The following is a 21,179-nucleotide window of genomic DNA, read 5'->3' as shown; positions in this document are numbered from 1 at the left end:
TCAGTTTTATGTCTTTTTTTTTTTTTTTTTAACTAGTGTGGATGGTGCCTGTGACTGAGAAGGACACAGGTGATGTGGCAATATCCAGTCTGTGAAGGCCCAATTAGGCCTCCTCTTGCCCTCCTGCTGGGCACCAATTTTCTTTTCCTAACTCACTCCAGGACCAGGACCCTCAGCTGTCCTCCCAGGCCCCCGCAACAGCTGAAGGGTGTGCAGAGGAGGGGACTTAGGGGGTCCAGGCTGTGCTGATCACACCCTCACCGCTGCACTCTGGGCTCAGGCTCCTGGCCCTCCCCCAGTGGCTCTGCACTATTTTGGGTGGTGTAGACCCCGCCCCCACTCTGACCGAGTCCTGGCTCTCCCTGAAGCTGGAGGGGTCGCCTCGATCTTGCTGGGGCTGCGCTAGGGATCAGGGCTGCCAGTCGCAACCGCAACCCGCTGCCATGTCCGGCCGCACAGTGCCACATGCCCACCCTGCCACTGCCGAGTATGAATTCGCCAACCCCAGCCGCCTAGGCGAGCAGCGCTTCGGAGAAGGTATGGCCCAGACGCCTCCCACCCCACCTCCTGAAATTCTGGGCTCAATGCCCAGCGTCACTGGCCTCCACCCTACCTGGGGCTTAAGTGAACTCCTGGGGTGAGCCATCTCCCACCCCAGACTCCCCCCTCAGGCAAGACACTCCAGACTCCCCCCTCAAGCAAGACTCTTCTGTTGCTACAGACTTCAGGGCAGGCTTTAGACCCACATCCAGTCCTTGCACGCTTCAGAGTACCTTCTGATTTCGCCTCTGTCCTCCCAATCCCAGCTTGCTTCCTCCATTCCTTTCCCAGCCTCTCTCCAACAGTTTCCCACCTGCTCTTCTCAGGCCCACATCTCCCGATCTTGCCTTTCTGCCCCGTCTATGCCCACTGGATCCTCTCTCATCCTGCCTCTTGCCTTCTCTTTCTCTCTCTGCCCCCCCCCCCCCCAGGCCTCCTGCCAGAAGAGATCCTGACCCCTACCCTCTACCATGGCTACTATGTCCGGCCTCGGGCCGCCAGAGCTGGGGAGGGCAGCAGGGCAGGGGCCTCAGAGCTAAGGCTCAGTGAGGGCAAGTTCCAGGCATTTCTGGATGTGAGCCACTTTACCCCAGATGAGGTGACCGTGAGGACTGTGGACAACCTGCTGGAGGTGTCCGCCCGACACCCTCAGCGTCTGGACCGCCACGGCTTCGTGTCTCGAGAGTTCTGTCGCACCTATGTCCTGCCTGCAGATGTGGACCCCTGGCGGGTCCGAGCTGCCCTCTCCCACGATGGCATCCTTAACTTGGAGGCGCCTCGGGGTGGCCGACATTTGGACACGGAAGTCAATGAGGTCTACATCTCCTTGCTCCCTGCTCCTCCTGACCCCGAGGAAGAGGAAGAGGTAGCCAGAGTTGAGCCCTGACTGCCTGCGGTTAGACCCAGCACCCAGTGAATCCCCCTGACTACCTCCCGCGGTGATTCCAGAAGTCCACCACATCCCAGAGGGAGCAGTGTCATCAGGGCATGGGATAGGTGCATGGTCCACATTGTATGCTTTGGTTCCTGGATGTATCATAGCCTTTGATTTAATTCTGAGTGGAGCTGAATAAACCAACCCTGGGGTGGGGCCTTGTTTGTGCTGTACCCGTTCTGTGGCCTGGAATACCGAATGGCAAACGGATGGGAAGAAAGTCAGAGACAGCTATTTCCACTGTGAAATGTGCCCATCGCCTCAGCCTCCTGAGCTCACACTTGGATGCTGAGATCACACCCGGAAGCTGACACTGGCTCCAGATCAAATTCCTGGCCATGAATTTTCTCACAGTGCAACAAAAGAGAGAGTGATCCTGGGAGGGATAGGGACAGGCCATCCAAACAGCCCAGAGGGCACTGTCTGAGCTGGTGATTAGAGACACAAAACAAGGCTCTCCAGGCTGTCTGGCCCTTTTTGGGTAGGGGTTAGGAAAATGTGGTTTTGGCTGGAGAGAGCTCTCTGAAGCTCTGGAGTGACATTTTTGCTTTCTCATTTCAACAGCTGTGCACTGAAAGGTCTGGTAGAGGCATGGAGTGTGTGTACATTGAGCGCACAGATACGTTAGTCCACTGTTACCACTGAACCCACACACCTTCCATCTTGAGTAAGGGGAAGATCCATGCAAGAAAGCAACTGTGGCCGGGCGTGGTGGCGCACGCCTTTAATCCCAGCACTCGGGAGGCAGAGGCAGGCGGATCGCTGTGAGTTCGAGGCCAGCCTGGTCTACAAAATGAGTCCAGGATGGCCAAGGCTACACAGAGAAACCCTGTCTCGAAAACCCCAAAAAAAAAAAAAAAAAAAAAAAAAAAAAAAAAAGAAAGCAACTGTGTCTGACTTGGTAAGAACCCAGAGAGAGGAACTGCAGAGCACTGTCCCTAAGTCTAAGACGCAATGCAGTTTCTGCTGTCATGTTGTGGTGGCAAAGGTCAGGAAAGGAAGAAGGTGATTTTAAGGCTAGGAACGTAGTGTGTTCAGAAACATCAGCTGCTTGAGAGGAGGCTGAGGCCTTTACAGTCAAGACAGCGTGCATGTGTGTGATTCCAGGGGTGTCCAAAAGACTGCTATATATATATATATATATATATATATATATATGAATGAATAGATATTCCAGGTATGGTGGATATCTGAAAGTCTTTCATTAATGTTGTTTCTTAACTTTTGGGTTAAAAAATCTATTTGAAACCCAACAAAAGCTATCAGTCCTCTTGGGGGGCTGGAATCCGCGCATGCAAATTTGTCAACAAAGTTTGTGAAATCCATTCACACTCCTCTTAGGGAATGTGTGGGCCCCTGAGGTAAGAGCTCTTTTTGAAATAATTTCATTATTGGCTTAAAAACCCCGCTTTCTTTTAAAAAGAAAAGCAAGACCTGGAGTGACAGATGGCTTGCCTGATAGTCACAAGGCTCGGGCTAGGTCCCCAGCACTCCATCGTGAATGATAAAATAAAAGCATACCTCAGAAAAACAGCATTGATTATAGTCTACTCTTCGCTTATCAGCAAATATTTATCAAGTAATGCACAGATCAAGTAATAAAGCATAGGAAAGCCGGGCGTGGTGGCGCACGCCTTTAATCCCAGCACTTAGGAGGCAGAGGCAGGTGGATCGCTGTGAGTTCGAGGCCAGCCTGGTCTACAGAGAGAGTCCAGGATAGCCAAGGCTGTTACACAGAAAAATCATGTCTAGAAAAAAGCATGCATGGGAGACAAGCGTTGTAAATATAAATTATAAGGAATGGGCGGCTTTGATTAGCTGCCTGCCCTCAGTGAGCCTTACATCTGTGGAAGCATAAGCCTCAAGGGAACAGTCTCTTTGACAAGACAAAGCGTATCCTTTATAGCAATGGTCAGAAAACTACCACGCACCGACCACATGTTGCCTTGTGTGTGTGTTATATTTTTAAAGACTATAAAAGAAAAAATACATGACATGGCCTGAAAATTTTTAGGTATTTCCTCTCTAGCCACTTGGGGAAAGTTTTCTGACCTGTTCTTTTATCATTAGCTATGAGATTAATACAAACTTTTATTTTCATGCAGAAAGTTAAAAGGGATGGTTAAGGAAAAGGAGGTATGTTACCCTCTTCACTCCCATAACTGTGGCACTATAATAATAGCCACTTTTTGAGGCTGGAGAGATGTCTCAGCAGTTAAGAGCACTGGTTGCTCTTCTAGAGGATGTGGGTTCAACTCCCAGCACCCACATGACAGCTCACAACTGCCTGTCACTCAAGTTCCAGTGGATCCTACTCCCTTACACAGACATTCATGCAGGACAAACACCAATGCACATTAAATAAAAATAAACACATGATTTCTAAAAATAGACAACTTTATAAACATATATAAAAGTTTTAAGTAAAAAATTAATTACCTAATTAAAATTAAAGGAAAGTTAGGCAGGCACCTGCAACCCCAGCTTTTGATAGGCGAAGCAGGAAGGTTAGGAATCCAAAGCCATCTTCAACTACATCATGAGTTTGAGGAAAAGATAATATAAAATAAAGATTTTCAATTTTCTACCCAGATTCCAACCTGAACAGCTTCATAATTTCTTTTATAGTTGAGCTTAATTGGTCTACTTATTTGTTTGGGGGAAGCCAGGCCTCGCCCACATTAAGCCCACATTCTACCTACCACTTAGCCCTGAGCTTTGTCTAAGTCAAAAAAAGACTTAAAACAAAACAAAACAAAAACCACAAACATTTGGGAACCTCTAATTTTATTCAAACCTCCACTCCATCAAAACATCAAATTCTCTTAAAGTTATTAATCAACTTCTGAGACATTTTAAATTGCAGAGACGTCGACCTTCACAAATAGCCCACTCCACTTTTTGGACACACACACAACACACACCACACACACACACACACACACACACACGAAGAGAGAGTAAATCTAAGACCTTGTACCTGCTAGGCAAGTACTGATCAGTTTTTACTGTTTATTTTAAGACAGGATCCAGCGAAGCAGCCCAGGAGGGTTTGAATTCACTATGTATCCCAGACTGGCCTATCCTCCTGCCTCAGACTCCAGAGTACTGGGATTACAGATGCAGCATCCTAAAAAAGTTTGGATCTAAGAACTCTAGCGAGGGATGTCAAGGAAAATGAAGAAAGGACAGACACACAGATGATCATACAATGAATCCAGGATTAGCTTCCCTGTTCTTTAACACCTCAGCATGTTTATTAGATACAGCACAGGGGTTAGTCTTGGTGGGAGGCTCCTCCGCGTTGTGCTGCAAACGCTGGGAAGGAGGGAGCTGAAGTTGCTGGGCTTCGCACACCTGGTCTGTCATTCATAAACATGCGTACTGGAAAGGCTGAGCCCATATCGAAGACATTCACACAGGCTTCCTACAGGCTGGTACAAGTGGTGCTGGCTTATTTCTCCTAAAGTCTCCCCCCTCCCCAACCCCCATCAGCCAACCATGATATTGTGCCCTGTCTGTTCAGCCATATCTTGCAGCACTTTCTGTACCACTCTTACACACACAACTTTCTTTTGTAACACACTGACAATAGGACCAGAAAGTCAACGGGAAGCCTATAATTATTCCAAAGCATGGAGTGACCGGGTCAGGTTACAGTACATACTCACTCATTAGCTCTTGTTATCACTCTACACTTGTGCTAATCTGCTTAAGGCGTATCAGGTGCCTTTTGTCTTTTCTGTGGAGTTTCTGGCCCCTAAAAATCTGGAAAAATTCCTGTAAACTGGCAAAGAGATGGCTGGAAATAGAGCAGACTGTGAGAGGCTTTGAGAATTCTATCCTGAAAGTAACAGGAAATTACTGGCTTTTTGAGCGGGGTGGGTGGGGTGGGGGGAGTGGGGGAAGGGGCAGGTTACAGGATGAAAAGACTAGAGTTAATAGGGTAGAGAGAAGCATGTGCTAGGATGGGAACACAAGATAGTACAATAAAATGCTTTACCATCTGCTAACTGCCTAAGACTTCCTGAGAGAGTTCCATGTGCCCTGAACTCTCATTCGGTCGTCACAGTCCTATGAGATGGTCACTCTAATCCCCTTGTTTCCTAAAACGGGGAGGAGTCCAGCATCCAATGTACTCTGTGGAGTCCAGGGCTGATTGGGCATATCCCAAGACAACACTAGAGATGCCCAAACAAAAACAACAAACAAAACAAAACAAACAAACCCTGAAGATTGAAACCGTGGGCTTCAAAGAGTCTCTTGGAGCCGTATTCTCTCTCTCCTTTCTTTCGTTTTTCTTTTTCTTTTTGTTTTGTTTATTTGAGCCAGGGTCCCTCTATGAGTTCTAAGGATTCCTGTCTTGAAACTTGCTCTATAGACCAGGCTGGCCTTAAACTCACAGAGATACGCCTGCCTCTGCCTCCCGAGAGCTGGGACTAAAGGCGTGGTTGACCACGCCCAAGCCGGAAACATATTTTCTAAGGGGAATTCTTCATTCCACGGCATCATAGCTGCTGGCCAGTGAGGAATTGAGTCCAGTTTGGGGTCATTGGAAGCGGAAGCTGCAAGCAGGGGTAAGTGGAGATTTTTGTAGTCCTAAACTGGAGAGGACATCGAGTCCTCCAAGCAGATCACGGAGCCATCTGGTTTATACCAGAGCGTGGTGGTAGGGCAAACATGAGGGAAGATATATTTCAAAGGCAGCGAGATACAGTAAGAAACATCTCCTAGGGAAACACAGGGCACTTTTGCATCTCAGGTTTCTTTACAAATCGAGGCTTGCAGCTTTATGAAAAGAAGTTTCAAATCCCAAAGGTGAGATAACGCTCACCTGGAGGCCGTGTGTCTTTCTACCCTTTGGCTGCGAACAGTCACTTGGGAATCATTCCACCAGGTGGCTTCCTAGGTCCAACCTACTCGGTTGAAACCTGACACTGACAGAGACTCCCTGGAAAGGGCTGTGGGCTGCGGTCTGCTCAACCGAGAACCAGGAAATGAGCAAACCTCTTTATGTCTGAAAACCAGCTGGCCTCCCTGAGAGACACATCCGCCATGGGAAACAGGCTGTGCTGTGGGGGAAGCTGGTGAGTAGGGCCCAAAGGTGGAGGGGACCGTCTGAGGTGGTAGATACGAAACCCTGAGATTCAGAAAGCCTGGAGAGCCTGTCTTCCTCCACAGCCATGTCCGGGGTCAGAACACCAGAGCAGTACCTTAGGACGCTTAGAGAACATTGTAGAGTGGCCAGAGGTTAGCTGGACGGGTGGACCCGCCTTGTGTCTCTCTTCTCGCCTTTCCTTCAGCTGTCCTCCTTTTCCTTCTTCCCCAGATCTTAGTAACTGGAGCATTTGAGTGCTTTTTATCTTGCAGGCGCTTTATGATCTCGGGCAATTGTCCCGACACTTCTGTGAGTAAGTGGCCCCAACTTCGAGCTAGACCAGGAACGGAGGCCCAGGGAAGTTAACATGTGGGTCACATGGCTTATAACTTAGCAGGTAAAACAAGATTGCAAGCCAGACTGGTAGACTTCAAAGCCCATACTTTTCCTCAATAGGTAATCAGGGATGTGATTGTGGATTGAGCAAGCGGATTCCGACAAATGTTTGTTAGAAACTGCAGAGGTGGAAGGAGAGTCTAATTCGTGTTATTTGCTGTGCGGCCTCAGGTAGCCCTGTCATTTCTCTGGGTCCTCACTTTTTTCTGTAAGATATACAGTCTCTATAATAGATTATTTGTGGTTTTGTAACTTTCTCCCCCCCCCCCCCAGGTTGTTCACCTCCACTACAAACTCCCAAATATGGCTTAATCTTGTCAGCTGCCTTATAGCTGTATTATTCTGCGTCTGGGGCAGAGGTCAAAGATTACTTATTTACAAATAAACATCACATGTAAAAAAGAGAAAAGGGAGCTGCATTGGAAAGCACCTACAATTTGAAAACAATACTGGACTCAAGTTCTGTGCCTGCTAGTTCACTTATCTATTTGGTTATTAAATAAATATTTACTGAGCTTGTGCTTGGTACTATGGACCAGGAAGTGACAGATGCTGAAGCTAGCAAATGAAAAACACTTTTTTTTTTTTTTTTTTTTGGCTGAGCTTAGAGGTGCATGCCTTTGATCCCAGCGACTGAGAGGCAGAAACAGGTGGTTCCAGGCTAGCCAAGCCTACACAGTGAAACCCTGTCTCATTTATAGGATTTTGTTTGTTTGTTTGTTTGTTTGATTTTTAGACAGGTTTTCTCTGTGTAGTCCTGGAACTCTCTATGTAGGCCAGGCTGGCCTTTTAAACTCATGGAAATCTACCTGCCTCTGCCTTCCCAGTGCTAGGGGGTGGGGTGGGGGGTAGGGGGAAGGCATGTGCCACCACACCCAACCCTTTTTTACTTATTTTTGAGATGGAGGCTCTGACTTATCTGTAACTTACTACATAGATCAAGACTGGAACTTGTGGCAATCCTCCTGTCTCTGCCTCCCAAGTGCTGGCATTACAGGCAAATCTCCTGTCTGCCTTTTGCTGATGTTCATTTTATGTTAGGAGCCATGCTTAATATCTTACACTATTTTATTTAATCTCTAACAATAGCTCCATAGTGTTTAGATTCCATTAACAATGCTCAATTATTTATTTATTTATTTATTTTGATAAAAGCACAGAGGCTCAGGAAGGTTAAAAACCTGCTGAAATCTCAGTTAGTCAAAAATGGCCATTCTAACTCCAGAGCACATTGGAATAACACTATGACCAAACAGTCTAGCCGAATAAGTTTTTTTTTTCCTGTTTCTTTTTTTTTTTTTTTTTTTTTGGTTTTTTTCGAGACAGGGTTTCTGTGTGTAGCCTTGGCCATCCTGGACTCACTTTGTAGACCAGGCTGGCCTCGAACTCACAGCGATCCGCCTGCCTCTGCCTCCCGAGTGCTGGGATTAAAGGCATGCGCCACCACGCCCGGCTTTTTTTCCTGTTTCTTACTATCACATTAAAACCCCAGAATTAAAGATGGTATGATAATTGATAATTTTTCTTATAGAATATTCATTCATTATTGCAGTTTTTGATAACAGAAGTAGTAAGCATTTAGTGCAGAAAATTTGGAAAATAACCAAGTAGAAAATAAAAAGAGACCATAAGGGGCTGGAGAGATGGCTCAGCAGTTAAGAACACTGGTTGCTCTTCTAGAGGATCTGGGGTTCAATAACCAGCACCCTCATGGCAGTTCACAACTATCTGTAACCGCAGTTCCAGGAGACCCAACGTCCTCAGACCAGCACATGCAGGCAAATCACCAATGCATATTAAATAGAAAAAAATTTTTTGTTTTGTTTTGTTTTTTGTTTTTTGAGATAGGATTTCTCTGTGTAACAGCCTTGGCTATCCTGGACTCACTTTGTAGATCAGGCTGACCTTGAACACACAGAGATCCACCTGCCTCTGCATCCTGAGTGCTGGGATTATAGGCGTGCGCCACCATGCCCAGCAGAAAGATAAATCTTTAAGAGAGAGAGAGAGGGAGAGAGATCATAAGTATAAGCACCCAGCGAAGACAAGTGCATCCTGATGTGTTCCCATGTTGTTTTTTAGGATCTTGGTTTTAATTATGCATCTGGTGGATTAGATTTAATAAATGGCATCAAATGCCCTGGATCTGGAGTTAACAGCTAGCTACAGAAACTGAACCTGGGGCCTCTGCAAGCACAGTGTACATTCTTTTTTGTTGTTCTTTTTATTTTTCGAGACAGGGTTTCTCTGTGTAGCCTTGGCTGTCCTGGACTCTGCTTTGTAGACCAGGCTGACCTCCAATGCATAGAGATCCACCTGCCTCTGCTACGACCATCAGGCAAACATTTTTTGTTTGTTTGTTTGTTTGTTTTCAAAATAAGGTTTCTCTGTGCAGCTCTGGCTTCCCTGGAACTTGCTCTATAGACCAGGCTGGTCTCGAACTCAGAGATCTCCCTGCTCTGAGTGCTGGGGTTATTAAAGACATGCACCACCACCAGCCCAGCTCACAGTGTACATTCTTAACCACTGAGCCATCCTTCATACTTCTAATATGCACATGTTTTAATCCTACAACATATCTTTTCACTAGCTAAATAAACAATGAAAAATTCCATGCTATTAGGTGTTCTTTCAGCATCTTTTTCAAAGTGGCTACATAGTTTGCCATTTTCTGTATCTACCATTTACTTAGTCGCTCATGAATATTGATCATTTGGGGTGTTTCCTCTTTTGAAGTATCTACCTACATATGATCATGTGTTGGGACATGAAATTACTACATCAGACAGTATACGTATTTATGTTTAAGGATTTTTATCCTCATTGCCAATTGCATTCTGAAAGGATTGCTTCAATTTTCACTCTTACAACCACTGTTGAAGATGGCCCATTTAGTTTTTTGTTTTTGTTTTTGTTTTTGTTTTTTTTGAGATAGGATTTCTCTATGTAGCCTTGACTGCCCTAGACTCGATTTGTAGACAAGGCTAGCCTTGAACTCACAGCGATCCACCTGCCTCTGCCTCCGAGTGCTGGGATTAAAGGCGTACACCACCACTTCCAGCTATTTTTGGTTTTTCAAGACAGAGTTTTTCTGTGTAGTCTTGGTTGTCCTGGATTCTCCTTGTAGACCAGGCTGTCCTCGAACTCACGAAGTGCTGGGACTAAAGGCTTGTACTACCACGCCCAGTTTCTCCATTAATAATTTATAAAAAGACTCATTTATTTATTAAGTATATAATGTTTTGCCTGCATGTATACCAGAAGAAGGCACCAAATCTCTTTATAGTCACCATGTGGTTGCTGGGAATTGAACTCAGGACCTTTGGAAGATCAGGCAGTGTTCTTAACCTCTGAGCCATCTCTCCAGCCCCTCCATTTAGAGTCTTTAAGTCTAATCTAAAACTAATTCTGTAACCTGTGACTATCAGGCTGCGTCCAGGCTCTGTGCAATATCCAACTTGGGAACAGGTTCTGTTCTTTAAAATCGCATGACTCTGGTCATGTATTCTCTAATGTTCTCTCTGTCTACTTAAATAGAAACAAGCAGGAAAACAGGAGTGACAATGGGCAAAGCATTGGTTCCTTTGATCAGGCTCTGACAAGGCAGTCACAACACAAAGCAAGAGCTGAAGAAGCAGAGGAAAAGTCGGGAGTGGTGGCGCATGCCTTTAATCCCAGCACTCAGAGAGACAGAGGCAGGCAGATCGTTTTGAGTTGGAGGCCAGCCTGGTCTACAGAGTGAGTCCAGGACAGCCAAGGCTACACACAGAGAAACCCTGTCTCGAAAAAAGAAAAAAAGAAGAGGAAGAAGTTGAAAGATGGCAGAAGCACAGACTGCCACGGCAGACACCTTTAGTGTTTAGCTGAAGACTGATTGCATAGTTCTGAGCAAGTTGCCTCAGAACTGAAAATCACTCCAAAACAGAGTTCTTTAGCAAACATGTGTGGAAAAATCCGGACTCCTCCACCCTACAGTAGGATAATCAACATGATTTAGATTGTGCACCTCCCCCCTCCCTCTCTCCGCCCCCCCCCCCTTACTTTCTCTTTCATTTCCAAGAGAAGGGAACTTCCTGAAGAGAGGCAAACTCAGACAGACAGGGCTGTGGTGAGACTGGAAATATACTAGCAAGAATAGGCACCCAGAGTAAGTCTGAAGCTATTCACCCTGTTTCCTCACACTCATGTTGTTTTCCTGGGCATCAATCATTGACTGTCACCAAGACGTGCAGGCTCCCCTAGGGACCCCAGGAGAAGGTTGCTGAGTCACTCCCCAAATTCAGTGTTCCCAGTTCTCTAGACAGACTACTCCAGAGGGCATTAAAGGTTACGCATCTCTCACTTTGTCTGTTAACAAAAAAAAAAAAAAAAAAAAAAAAAAACAAGGACAGGAAGACAAGAAGGGTAGCCACTTACTGGAATAGAGTTTTGAGGGACCCTAAATAGGTAGCCCTAGTTTTGACAGCTGCCAGAATGGAAGTCTCAGATTGCCAAAGATCCACGCCCATCCCCACCAAAAAAAAAAAAAAAAAAAAAAAAGGCAATGAAGACTCAGTCTCTGGATCCAGGAATATATTCCATAATTTGGCAGATTTCCCTTAGCCTCTACTGACATGAGCTTGGTAGACAATCCCAGAATAGCCTACAAGCCAGCAGCATCCCTGGCATGTGGTGCCTGGTTGCCTAAACCAGTATTTTGGGTTTGTTTATGTCAGTTTTACCACTGTGCTTTCCAGAGCCATCCATCGGTGAGAGGCTTGGCCAGTACTTCTTTCAGGATGAGCCCGGCACAGAGTGAATCTTGGGGGGTAGGGTGGGAGGGTAGGGGGGAATGTCATCCAAGAATGGGAAGGAGAGGACAGAACAAATATGACGGAGAGAACATACAGAGTTCTTGTACACGGGCCATCTGTTTCTCTACACAGGAGCTGCCCATCAGCTTTCCAGAAGAGAAACAAAGCAGGTAATGCTGGTGGTGGTGGTGGTGGTGGTAGGTGGGGGCGGGGAGGGTATTCAGAGCAAGGGAGTCGGAGAAGACAGTAAAGCCAGCATCCTTGGAGAAGGCATAGAACAGAGACATGGCCTGGCCGGCCAGCACTCGGGAGGCAGAGGCAGGCGGATTGCTATGAGTTCGAGGTCAGCCCGGTCTACAAAGCAAGTCCAGGACAGCCAAGGCTACACAGAGAGACCCTGTCTTGAAAAACCAAAGAGAGAGAGAGAGAGAGAGAGAGAGAGAGAGAGAGAGAGAGAGAGAGAGAGAGAATATGAGAGAGATATGACATGACCTTGGACCAGACAAAAAGTGTGTTTAGTTGACTGGGTGTGTGAGGCTAGCTCTGAACCTGCAGGTCTTAACCTTTCCTATTACTTCAGAGATGGTTGCTCGTGCTTTCCCCTATCTACAAAATACAACCGAGCACTTGTAGTGTAGGTAAGCTGTTCTGTAGGTTCCCAGTGAGAAGGAGGCCCAGGAGAAGTCTCAGGTCTGGAAGAGCTGAAAATCGACTGCGAGAGGCTGATTCACGTAAATACGTAATTATACTATCTAGTTGCTGATGCTATAACAGAATATAGAGAAAACCCCCATCCCTTGGGAATAATATCAAGCTCACAAGCTATTAGAAGAGGGCGCCAGCCACTCAGAGGTGTTAAGCAGATGCTTGGGGGAAATGGCTTGTTTGAAAGAGGCCCATTAAGGCGTGGTGCCCTTTAATCCCAGTCCTCGGGAGGTGGAGGCAGGCAGATCTCTGTGAGTTTGAGGACAACCTGGTCTACAAAGTGAGTCCAGGGCAGCCAAGGCTACCCAGAGAAATCCTGTCTCAAAAAACCAAAAAGAAGAAGAAGAAGGAGAAGAAGAAGAAGAAGAAGAAGAAGAAGAAGAAGGAGAAGAAAGAAGAAAAGATAAAAGGAAAAAGAAAGAATTGGCCCCAATGGTGTAGCCGAGCACACACTACATCTTTGTAGTGGTCGGTTGCCTCATATGCCTTCCCAGGTATACACTGTAGATTTCCCAAGGCAGAGGAAATAGTTTACACATCCTTACCTCACCAGAGCATGGCCCAGAGCCAAGCACAGTATGAGCTCTTGTCACATGGTCATGAAACTGAGGGTTGGTGAGCAAGGAGAATAGGAGACAGTACAGCCAAATAGGGAATGGGCCAGCTTGTATATCCTGTGAAGGAGTTTGGGAGTAGGTTAGTAGAAGTGAGAGGAGTAGGAATGTAGCCAGAAAGATTTGCTGGACGCCCATGCCAATAGTCTAATAGATGTTTGAAGAGGGCATTTTAAGTTATCTTTCTTTCCGCCCCACAGGGAGCCCAGCAAGACCCACACTGAGCACAGTGAAACAGCAACAGCTACAGCAGAATGGAACAAAGGTAAAAAGATAGGCCTCTGTCCCCTCTCAGGGTCACTCAGATGTTGGGTCCCAGTGCTCAGCTTTTTCACCCTGAGACAGATTCATCTCAACCATCTGTAGAAATTGCAGTGTCACGCTGGGGAGATGGCTCAGCAGGTAAAGCACTTACGTGCTAGCCCGGCTATCTGAGCTTAGATCTCCAGAGCCCACGTAAGGGCCGGAGGCAAGAGCAGAAGCTTCTGGAATCCCAGCACAGCCCTACTGGGAGATAGGAAACAGACAGGAGTTCACCAGACACTTCCAGTCACCTGGCCTGCCTTATGCAACACTGAACTAGAAAGACCCTGTCTCAAACAAGGTGGAATGAAGGGACCCTCTCCCAAGGAAATTCATGAGAATGGTTGGTTGCCTCAGGGGGAAAGGTTGGGAAGGGGGTGAGAGCAGGTAATGGCACAAAGGCTCTTCCATCTTGCCTGCCATGTTAATATTTAAGGGAATGGGTTGAGGGTGTAGCTCAGAGATACAGCCCCCAGGCATATGCAAGGCCCTAGGCTCAGTCACCAGTGGGCAAGGGATGGAAGGGTGCTTTTGTATGATCGGACTAAAATCTGATTTTAAAAACACAAGTGCTGTCTTAAAGGGTGGAGGAGCAGAGCAGTGGGAGAGCCCTTGTGTATCATGCTGAAGGCACCCACCACCACAAGAAATCCTAAATTTAAGAAATCCACAGAGAAGGGAGAGGTGGACCCTGGGAAAAGAAGGCTGGAAGCGCGCGCACACACACACACAAACACACACACACGAGAGAGAGAGAGAGAGAGAGAGAGAGAGAGAGAGAGAGAGAGAGAGAGAGAGAGGAAGAGACTGACTCGTGTTGTGTTACCTGGCCTCCCAAAGGAGCACAATAAAGGGACCTCAGTCTAACTGGCCCTGCATAGGAGCCTCCCTTAATTCTGTTGATTTCTATCAGGACTATGAAACAACAGCACCAACGTATGAGCAAGTGCTACACCCGCCTGCATCTCCAAAGAAAAGCCCAGACACCACATCGGACGAGAACAACTTGCATTATGCAGACATTTATGTGCTCAGCCAAATGCAGCCACACTCTCGAAAGAAGGCGAAACAGCTGCATTCAGAAACTGCTACAGAGTACGCCACCCTTCACTTCCCCCAGGCCACACCTCATTATGACAGCAAAAATGGAACCCTGGTGTGAGCCATTGGGAGGAAGTACTGGTTTCCATAATTTTACCACCCTGTGGGAACAATCTGCTGTTTTTGAGAACAGGGGTGTTGGCCATGTTTTAATCTTAAGGAACAGCAAAACACCTGGAACTGTGGGTCCGCCTACTCTCTCAACTGTGAATCTTTTGGTTTGCCATTGTTACCCTCATGGAGTTGTGGTCAGGCTAACTATGGATGGGCCGAGTTCCAAAAAATATTTAAGTGTGCAAAAAAAAAAAGGTCGACCTTTGACCCCTAACGTTATTTGAACTTTCAAATGCAACAAGGAACCCTCTATGCACTTTGGCTGTTTCTGATAGGATTTATTTAACGATATTTGGTTTGTTTGTTTGTTGGTTGGTTGGTTGTTGTTTTTTGAGAGATGGAGTCTCATGTAGCCCAGACTGGCCTAGAACTTTCTACACAGCTGAGGATGGCCTTGAAATCAGATATATCCCAGCCTCCCACCTCCAGAGCTGGGATTACAGACATGTGGCCACTTTGCTCAGCTAATTATACCGCCTTTACCCCAAAGCCAAAGAGGAAACAAATGCTCTAGAAAAGCTTTCTGAGCCTTTGCACACAGCCCAGGGACTGCTGTGGGCAATTAGCCTAATAGCTGGGTCAAGGGCTCCAGACCTTATCACAGAGATGGAGACATGGACCGACTGACTCAAAAGCCACAAGGACTTCAAGTTGCCAACACAGCCCGGAGAGGACATCCTGGAGAGACTCTTCTTGCAGGACTTTTGGCGCTCATCTGAGGAACCGTTAGAATCAATCAATAAATAGTATGAAGAGCAGGCTGGGTGATTCTTCTTGGGGCTGAGTTTTGTAACGTGTCCCACAATAAAGTCAGCGGTTGGAATATGGGTTGAACAGAGGGCAAGCGCCCATTGGCTGGAGGAGGGAAGTGGGCGGGACCACATGAGAGGGTGGGAACGTGAAGAGGCGTGGTTTGGCGGGGAGGCTGGCAGGGATCGTGGTCCCGACGCTAGAAGGCGGGTCAAGGAGTAGTGAGGGCGGGTTCTTGGTCTGCTGGAGGCGGGGCCTGGAAGGCTAGCCCCACACCAAGGCTAGCACTGGCTGGCTCTGGTCCCGGGAACTCAGGCCCGACCCACGCAACCTTCCGTGTCGCCATGGCAGCAGGAACGCGCAGCTCTGTCGCCCTGCGGGCCAACCCGGAAGATGCTGAACCAAACAGGCCGGTCGGTAATTTTTGAGGTAGGTGCGGAAAAGTGGTGAGTAGCTGAGAAATAGTATTACCTCCCGTTGAGCATCCACATCGAAAGTAGGGACATGTAGCAGAGAAGTTTTGAGGTCTGAGCCTTTCTGTGAGCAGAGTGTTAGTGTGCAGTTCAGACTTTAGAGCTTGGAGATGAGCTGTAACTCACTTCCCTTTCTTAACTCACAGTACTTCCCAACTATACCTGTTGGTCCGTGAAGAATATGGTTCCTGAGGATGCAACACACACACACACACACACACACACACACACACACACACACACACACACACGTAAGGGTTAGTAGTATCAACCTTAGAATCAATGCAAATTTATAACGGTTATAGTATCACATAAAATTCAGTCTTCACCATCACCACCGTTACAATTACTAGGCTTTTTCTCTCACACTGACCCAGTTAGTGCATGTGTGTTCAGAACAGCGGGGCTGGACGACTGCCCTCATCGGAGCAATTCCATCGCTTGCTTTCTTTCTCTCTCTTTCTTCATTTGGTTTTTTGAGACAGGATTTCTCTGTGTAGCCTCGGCTCTCCTCAACTCGCCTTGTAGACCAGGCTGGCCTTGAACGTACAGAGATCCACCTGCCTCTGCCTCTCTGAGTCCTAGAATTAAAGGAGTGTGCCACCGGGCAGAGCTCATTGCTTATTTTCTATGCGTTAGTTAGGGGTAAACAATATAACCCTTTTCAAGAGCTCTTAACTATTAAGGTCAAATAAAATGCTGTAGGTACCACTATGTAAACATAAACTTCCGTAGGCAAATTCTGCCTTGGAATTATAAATGCTGAACCATGTGTGGCATGTGTACCTGGGATCCTACCACCTGGAAAGCCCAGACAAGATGATCAGGAGTTCAAAGTCATTCTCTATTACACAGAAAATTGGAGGCCGGCTTGGGTTACACGGGACTCTTTCTCAACCTCCCACCCCCTACTTCAATGTATATGCTTCTTGTGGGGTTTAAAAGTTCCTCAGAGTAAAAATAAAGATAAGTTTTAAGAAGGTTTTGAAGAATTAAATGTGTGTCAGGGGCAGATCATCTGGTATTTCTTCTGGCTATCCGAATATATCCCATAAGTTTTTTGTTTGTTTGTTTGTTTGTTTGTTTGTTTGATTTTTGACAAGTATGGAAAAGATTGGGGGAGCTAAGAAAGCATCCTTCTTATTTCTGTGGAAACATAAGTTAAAATTGTTTTAAATTGTCCCTGGAGAACTAGAGAGACGGCTCAGCTGCCAAGAGTGGCTACTGCTCTTTTGGAGGACCTGAGTTTGGTTTTCCTCTGCCAAGTCCAGTGGCTCACAACCTCAGTAACTTCAGCTCCAGGAGACCCATCCCTCTTCTGGCCTCTCCAGTCACCACCTACACACACACACACACACACACACCACACACCCCCACATACACACACAGATACATAAATAAAGGAAAATGCATCTGAGACCATGTTGCAATTACAATATCTTAGCTGCTTATCAGGGTCCTAAGTCTGACATTTCAAGATGACTTAAATTGTTAGATTAAAGGGAGTGGCCTGACTCCTCCTAGGTTAATTTAGCTTTTGGAGTTTCTTCTCCTCCTATGCATTTTCACGTATGTATCTCCTTTTCCTATCCTAAGGTGGCCGTGAGTCGGTTCTTCTAGGGAATCCAAAGATGGGGACTCAAGTGGTTATGCGAGCCTGTAACTCCTCATCTGTGCCCGGAGCGCCCACAGTAAGTTCTGGAGTATTGCTGTCAGAGCGTGGTGGTCTTACAGGAATGTCAGTGCTGCCTTATGCCTGCGAGATTGTGACGCCAGGACGTAGAACCTAAAACAAGATATTGCCTTCCTTTCTTGTTCCTTCTCCTTTTGGAAATTCTAGCTCACTTGACCATCAATTCATTACTTTCCCCCCTGGAATTAATGAGACCAGGCAGAGGTTGGAAACTCTGGTCAGGATGCACACATTACTTAAAAGATGTCAGTAAAGTTTGTTCAAAGATAATGTTAATTACAGAGCATTTGGAAAGCACTGCAGATTATGATTAGAAAATAAAAAACTACCCAGGCAATGGTGATGCATGCCTTAATTCCAGCACTTGGGAAGCAGAGCAAGTGGATCTACAAGTTTGGAGCCAGCCTAGTCTTACAGAGTAAGTTCCAGGATAGCCAGGACTAAACAGAAAAACCTTTTCCGAAAAACAACCAACAAACTAAACCAAACAAAACCACCCATCCCCAAAAAAGCCCAAAACAGAACAAAACAAACTAACCCATAAGTCTCCCATCCAGAAGCAAGCCGTGAATATTCTAGGCAATATTCTTCTAGTCTTTTCATCTATGAAAATATTTTTCCATGAGATCCGATTATATGCAAACTTTAATATTGTTAACTCTGTGATATGGATATTTGTCTTTTAGCTTTATCATTATTTTATTTTATGTGTATGGGTGTTTTGTTTCTGTATATGTCTGTGCACCTCATGCCTGGTGCTGACAGAGGCTAGAGGAGGGTGTTCAATCCCTCGGAACTGAAGTTCCGGACAGTTGAAAGCTAGCATGTAGGTGCTGAGAAATGACCCTGGGTCCTCCGGAAGAGCAGCCAGTGTGTGTCCGCACATGTGCATGTGTGTGTGTGTGTGCGCGCGCCTGTGAGTGGGTGTTGGAAATGAATGGAATTCTGATTCCTCACACTGGCAGCACTCTTAACCTTTGAGTTTGGTTTCAAACAGAATAAAAACTGAAGCATTTTCAGAGTATAGAACCCTTCGCCACAGGAAAAAAAAAATTAAAATCACTTCTAAGTGTGGCAATGTGTTCAGTGACTAGTTGTGTCTAGTTCCTACTGCACTAATGGTCAATGGGGTTGAAGAGAAAGCCTAGCATTCACAGCCACCTCCTTGGAGGAAGAACATATGTTGGGTTATTTTTCATCGCAAAAGTAGTGTTTGTTGTTTCAATAAAAAGCAAGTTGGTTCCATATATCAAGATACGAGCATTTTACAGAATAAGTAACCTGTAAAAGAAGAATCATGATTTCAGATTTTGAGCGCATCCTTCAGAGGGTAGCCGAATGTCAGAATATGGATACCAAGATGTGAGGACCCTGAGCCCTAATGAATAATTGGTGTAGTCAGTGTAATTAGTAATGGTGAGGCCAGTGGTGATTATTGGCAGTGCATGGGAGCACTGTTTTCCTAGTAGAGATTCCAGTCACTTCCAAAACATCCACCAGATGTCGCTCTCTTGGTCTGGTTTTTCAACCTCGGGATGGTTGGCAGACAACCTGACATGTGATTTAGGAACAAAAAAAAAATGTGTAGAATACATTTGCAAATCGTCTGTTTTGGGGAATCTACTTTGGCTTGGTTTATATTAAGCTTTGTTGTTTGATGGTTACTTTGGCAACAGTCTACCCCAGTCTCTCACTGCTCTGTCTTGTTTTTCCTTCTGCCCATTCCTGGCTGTCACACCCACCCTGTACACTCTGTCCCTTCATCTAATGTTGAGTTCTCCATTTGTCTTTCTTTCCTCCAACCTTGTATCTTGTCACTGTCTATGATGTGTGGATGTAAGTAGATCTTTCCTTCCTTGGGTTTGTGCTAAAAGAATAGTGCCTGGCACATAAACATAACAGGGATGCAACATATGTTTAACGAAAAGAAAATACAAGAGGATATCTTAAGTTTTATCTGTCTTGAGAATACAGTAGGAGATAAAGAAAGAGCCATAGCCTTACATTGCCTGTAATTAAGAGCTAACTGATAGAGTACTGAAGGTGCTAGGCCCTTGGATTTAATTTATCTAATGTTTTGTTTGTTTTTCCAGTGCTAGGAATTGAACTTAGGTTCTCATACATGCCAAGAAAACACTTTACCACTCAGCTACATTGGTAACTCTTTTAAAATATTGCTTATTTTGAAGCATTGTCTTATTAAGTTGTCAGGCTAACCTTGAACTCTCTCTGTAGCCCACAGAGACCTTGAGTATGTGAACCTCTTGCCTCAGCTTCCTGAGGAGCAGCACTAGCAGGCCTGGCTTAGACCTTTGAGTTTTATTTTATCTTTTGCTTTTTTTTTTTTTTGAGACAGGGTCTTATATAGCCCAGGCTGTCCTTGAACTCACCATAGAGCTACAGATCACATTAAATTCTGGATCCTCCTTCAGCCACCTCCCATGCTAAGATTACGGGTATGTGTCACTGGGCCTGGTTTGATCTTTGAGTCTTTTTAAGGTTTATTTTATATTGTGTATATAAGTATTTTTGTCATCTGTATATATGTGCACTGCATGAGTGCTTGGTGTTCATGGAAGCAGAAGGGATGTGAGAGGCCTTGAAGCTGGACTTATGAATGACTGTGAGTTGCCACATGGGCACTGGGACTCTAACCTAGGTGTTTTGCAAGTGTAACAAGTGCAGCCAGGTGTGGTGGCGCCACCTTTAGTCCTAGCACTTGGGGAAGCAGAGGCAGGCGGATCTGTGAGTTCGAGACCAGCCTGGTCTACAAAGTGAGTCCAGGACAGCCAAGGCTACACAGAGACACCTTGCCTTGAAAAACAAAAACAGAAAGGAGCATGTGCTTTAAATCATCAAGGCATCCATTCCAGCCCCATTGATATTTTCATTTAAAAAAAAGAAGAAGAAGAGGGCTGGAGAGATGGCTCAGAGGTTAAGAGCACTGACTGTTCCTCCAGAGGTCCTGAGTTCAATTCCCAGCAACCACACAGTGGCTTATAATCATCTACAATGTGATCTACTGCCCTCTTCTGTCATGCAGGCAAGCACTGTATACATAATAAATAAATCTTGAAAAAATATTTTAAAAAAAAAAAGAAGAAGAATTATTAAAGAATTCAGCCAGTTTTGCATTTAGCCAGACAATAAATACTCCTAGTTCTGGGATAAACCAGTAACAAAACATACAAAATTCTAAAATTTATGAACAGGGAGAAGCTAATGGTAGATGAATAATAACTGAGGTGTGTGCATGCCTACAGTCGCAGCACCTGGGAGCCTAAAGCAGCCGGAGAGTTAGTTTGAAGTTATCCTTCAAGGGGGAAAAAAGAGGGCTGGGGAGCTAGCTTAGTAAAATATCCCCTCTGCAAACACAAGGAGCTGAGTTTGATCACAGAACCCATGTAAAGATGCCAGTGTGGCAGTGTCCCCTTATAACCACAGTCCTGAGGAGGCAGAGGAGCTGGCAGCTCAACTAGCCGAGCCTAATTTGGTGAGCCCCAAGTACCAGTGAAATTACCTTGTCTCAAAAACCAGGGTGGATGGGTGACCTCTGGCTTCTACTTGTGTAAGTACACATGCATACAAGTGCCCCCCCCACATATATGTGCCACCCCTCCTCCCTCCCCAGAAAAGAACAAGTAAATACAGAACCTCCCAGGTGA

General features: G+C 45.9%; 2 protein-coding genes across 2 annotated transcripts; both read left to right on the top strand.

The window, feature by feature from the left end:
- The first annotated feature begins 138 nt into the window (after positions 1–138).
- On the top strand, positions 139–1,631 carry Hspb2 (heat shock protein family B (small) member 2). The gene is made up of 2 exons (XM_051156422.1): positions 139–537; positions 972–1,631. Exons 1-2 carry the CDS (start codon positions 444–446, stop codon positions 1,424–1,426), a joined length of 549 nt encoding a protein of 182 aa, XP_051012379.1. The 5' UTR covers positions 139–443; the 3' UTR covers positions 1,427–1,631.
- A 4,304-nt stretch (positions 1,632–5,935) lies between these two features.
- Positions 5,936–14,895, top strand: C14H11orf52 (chromosome 14 C11orf52 homolog). The gene is made up of 4 exons (XM_051156424.1): positions 5,936–6,561; positions 11,894–11,931; positions 13,281–13,345; positions 14,297–14,895. The coding sequence occupies exons 1-4, from the start codon at positions 6,488–6,490 to the stop codon at positions 14,543–14,545; spliced, it is 426 nt and encodes a 141-aa protein (XP_051012381.1). The 5' UTR covers positions 5,936–6,487; the 3' UTR covers positions 14,546–14,895.
- The last annotated feature ends 6,284 nt before the right edge of the window (positions 14,896–21,179 follow it).

The sequence above is a fragment of the Acomys russatus genome, chromosome 14 (assembly GCF_903995435.1).
Source record: "Acomys russatus chromosome 14, mAcoRus1.1, whole genome shotgun sequence".
In the NCBI taxonomy this organism is placed as follows: domain Eukaryota; kingdom Metazoa; phylum Chordata; class Mammalia; order Rodentia; family Muridae; genus Acomys; species Acomys russatus.
Note: the sequence above shows the minus strand (reverse complement) of the source record. Positions and strands in the feature narration are given on the sequence as shown.

Excerpts from the sequence above, each read along its gene's own strand:
- Hspb2 (XM_051156422.1), top strand. The coding sequence starts at position 444 with ATGTCCGGCCGCACAGTGCCACATGCCCACCCTGCCACTGCCGAGTAT. Across the intron at positions 538-971 it reads CGAGCAGCGCTTCGGAGAAG|GCCTCCTGCCAGAAGAGATC; the intron begins GTATGGCCCAGA and ends CCCCCCCCCCAG.
- C14H11orf52 (XM_051156424.1), top strand. The coding sequence starts at position 6,488 with ATGTCTGAAAACCAGCTGGCCTCCCTGAGAGACACATCCGCCATGGGA. Across the intron at positions 6,562-11,893 it reads CTGTGCTGTGGGGGAAGCTG|GAGCTGCCCATCAGCTTTCC; the intron begins GTGAGTAGGGCC and ends TTCTCTACACAG. Across the intron at positions 13,346-14,296 it reads TACAGCAGAATGGAACAAAG|GACTATGAAACAACAGCACC; the intron begins GTAAAAAGATAG and ends GATTTCTATCAG.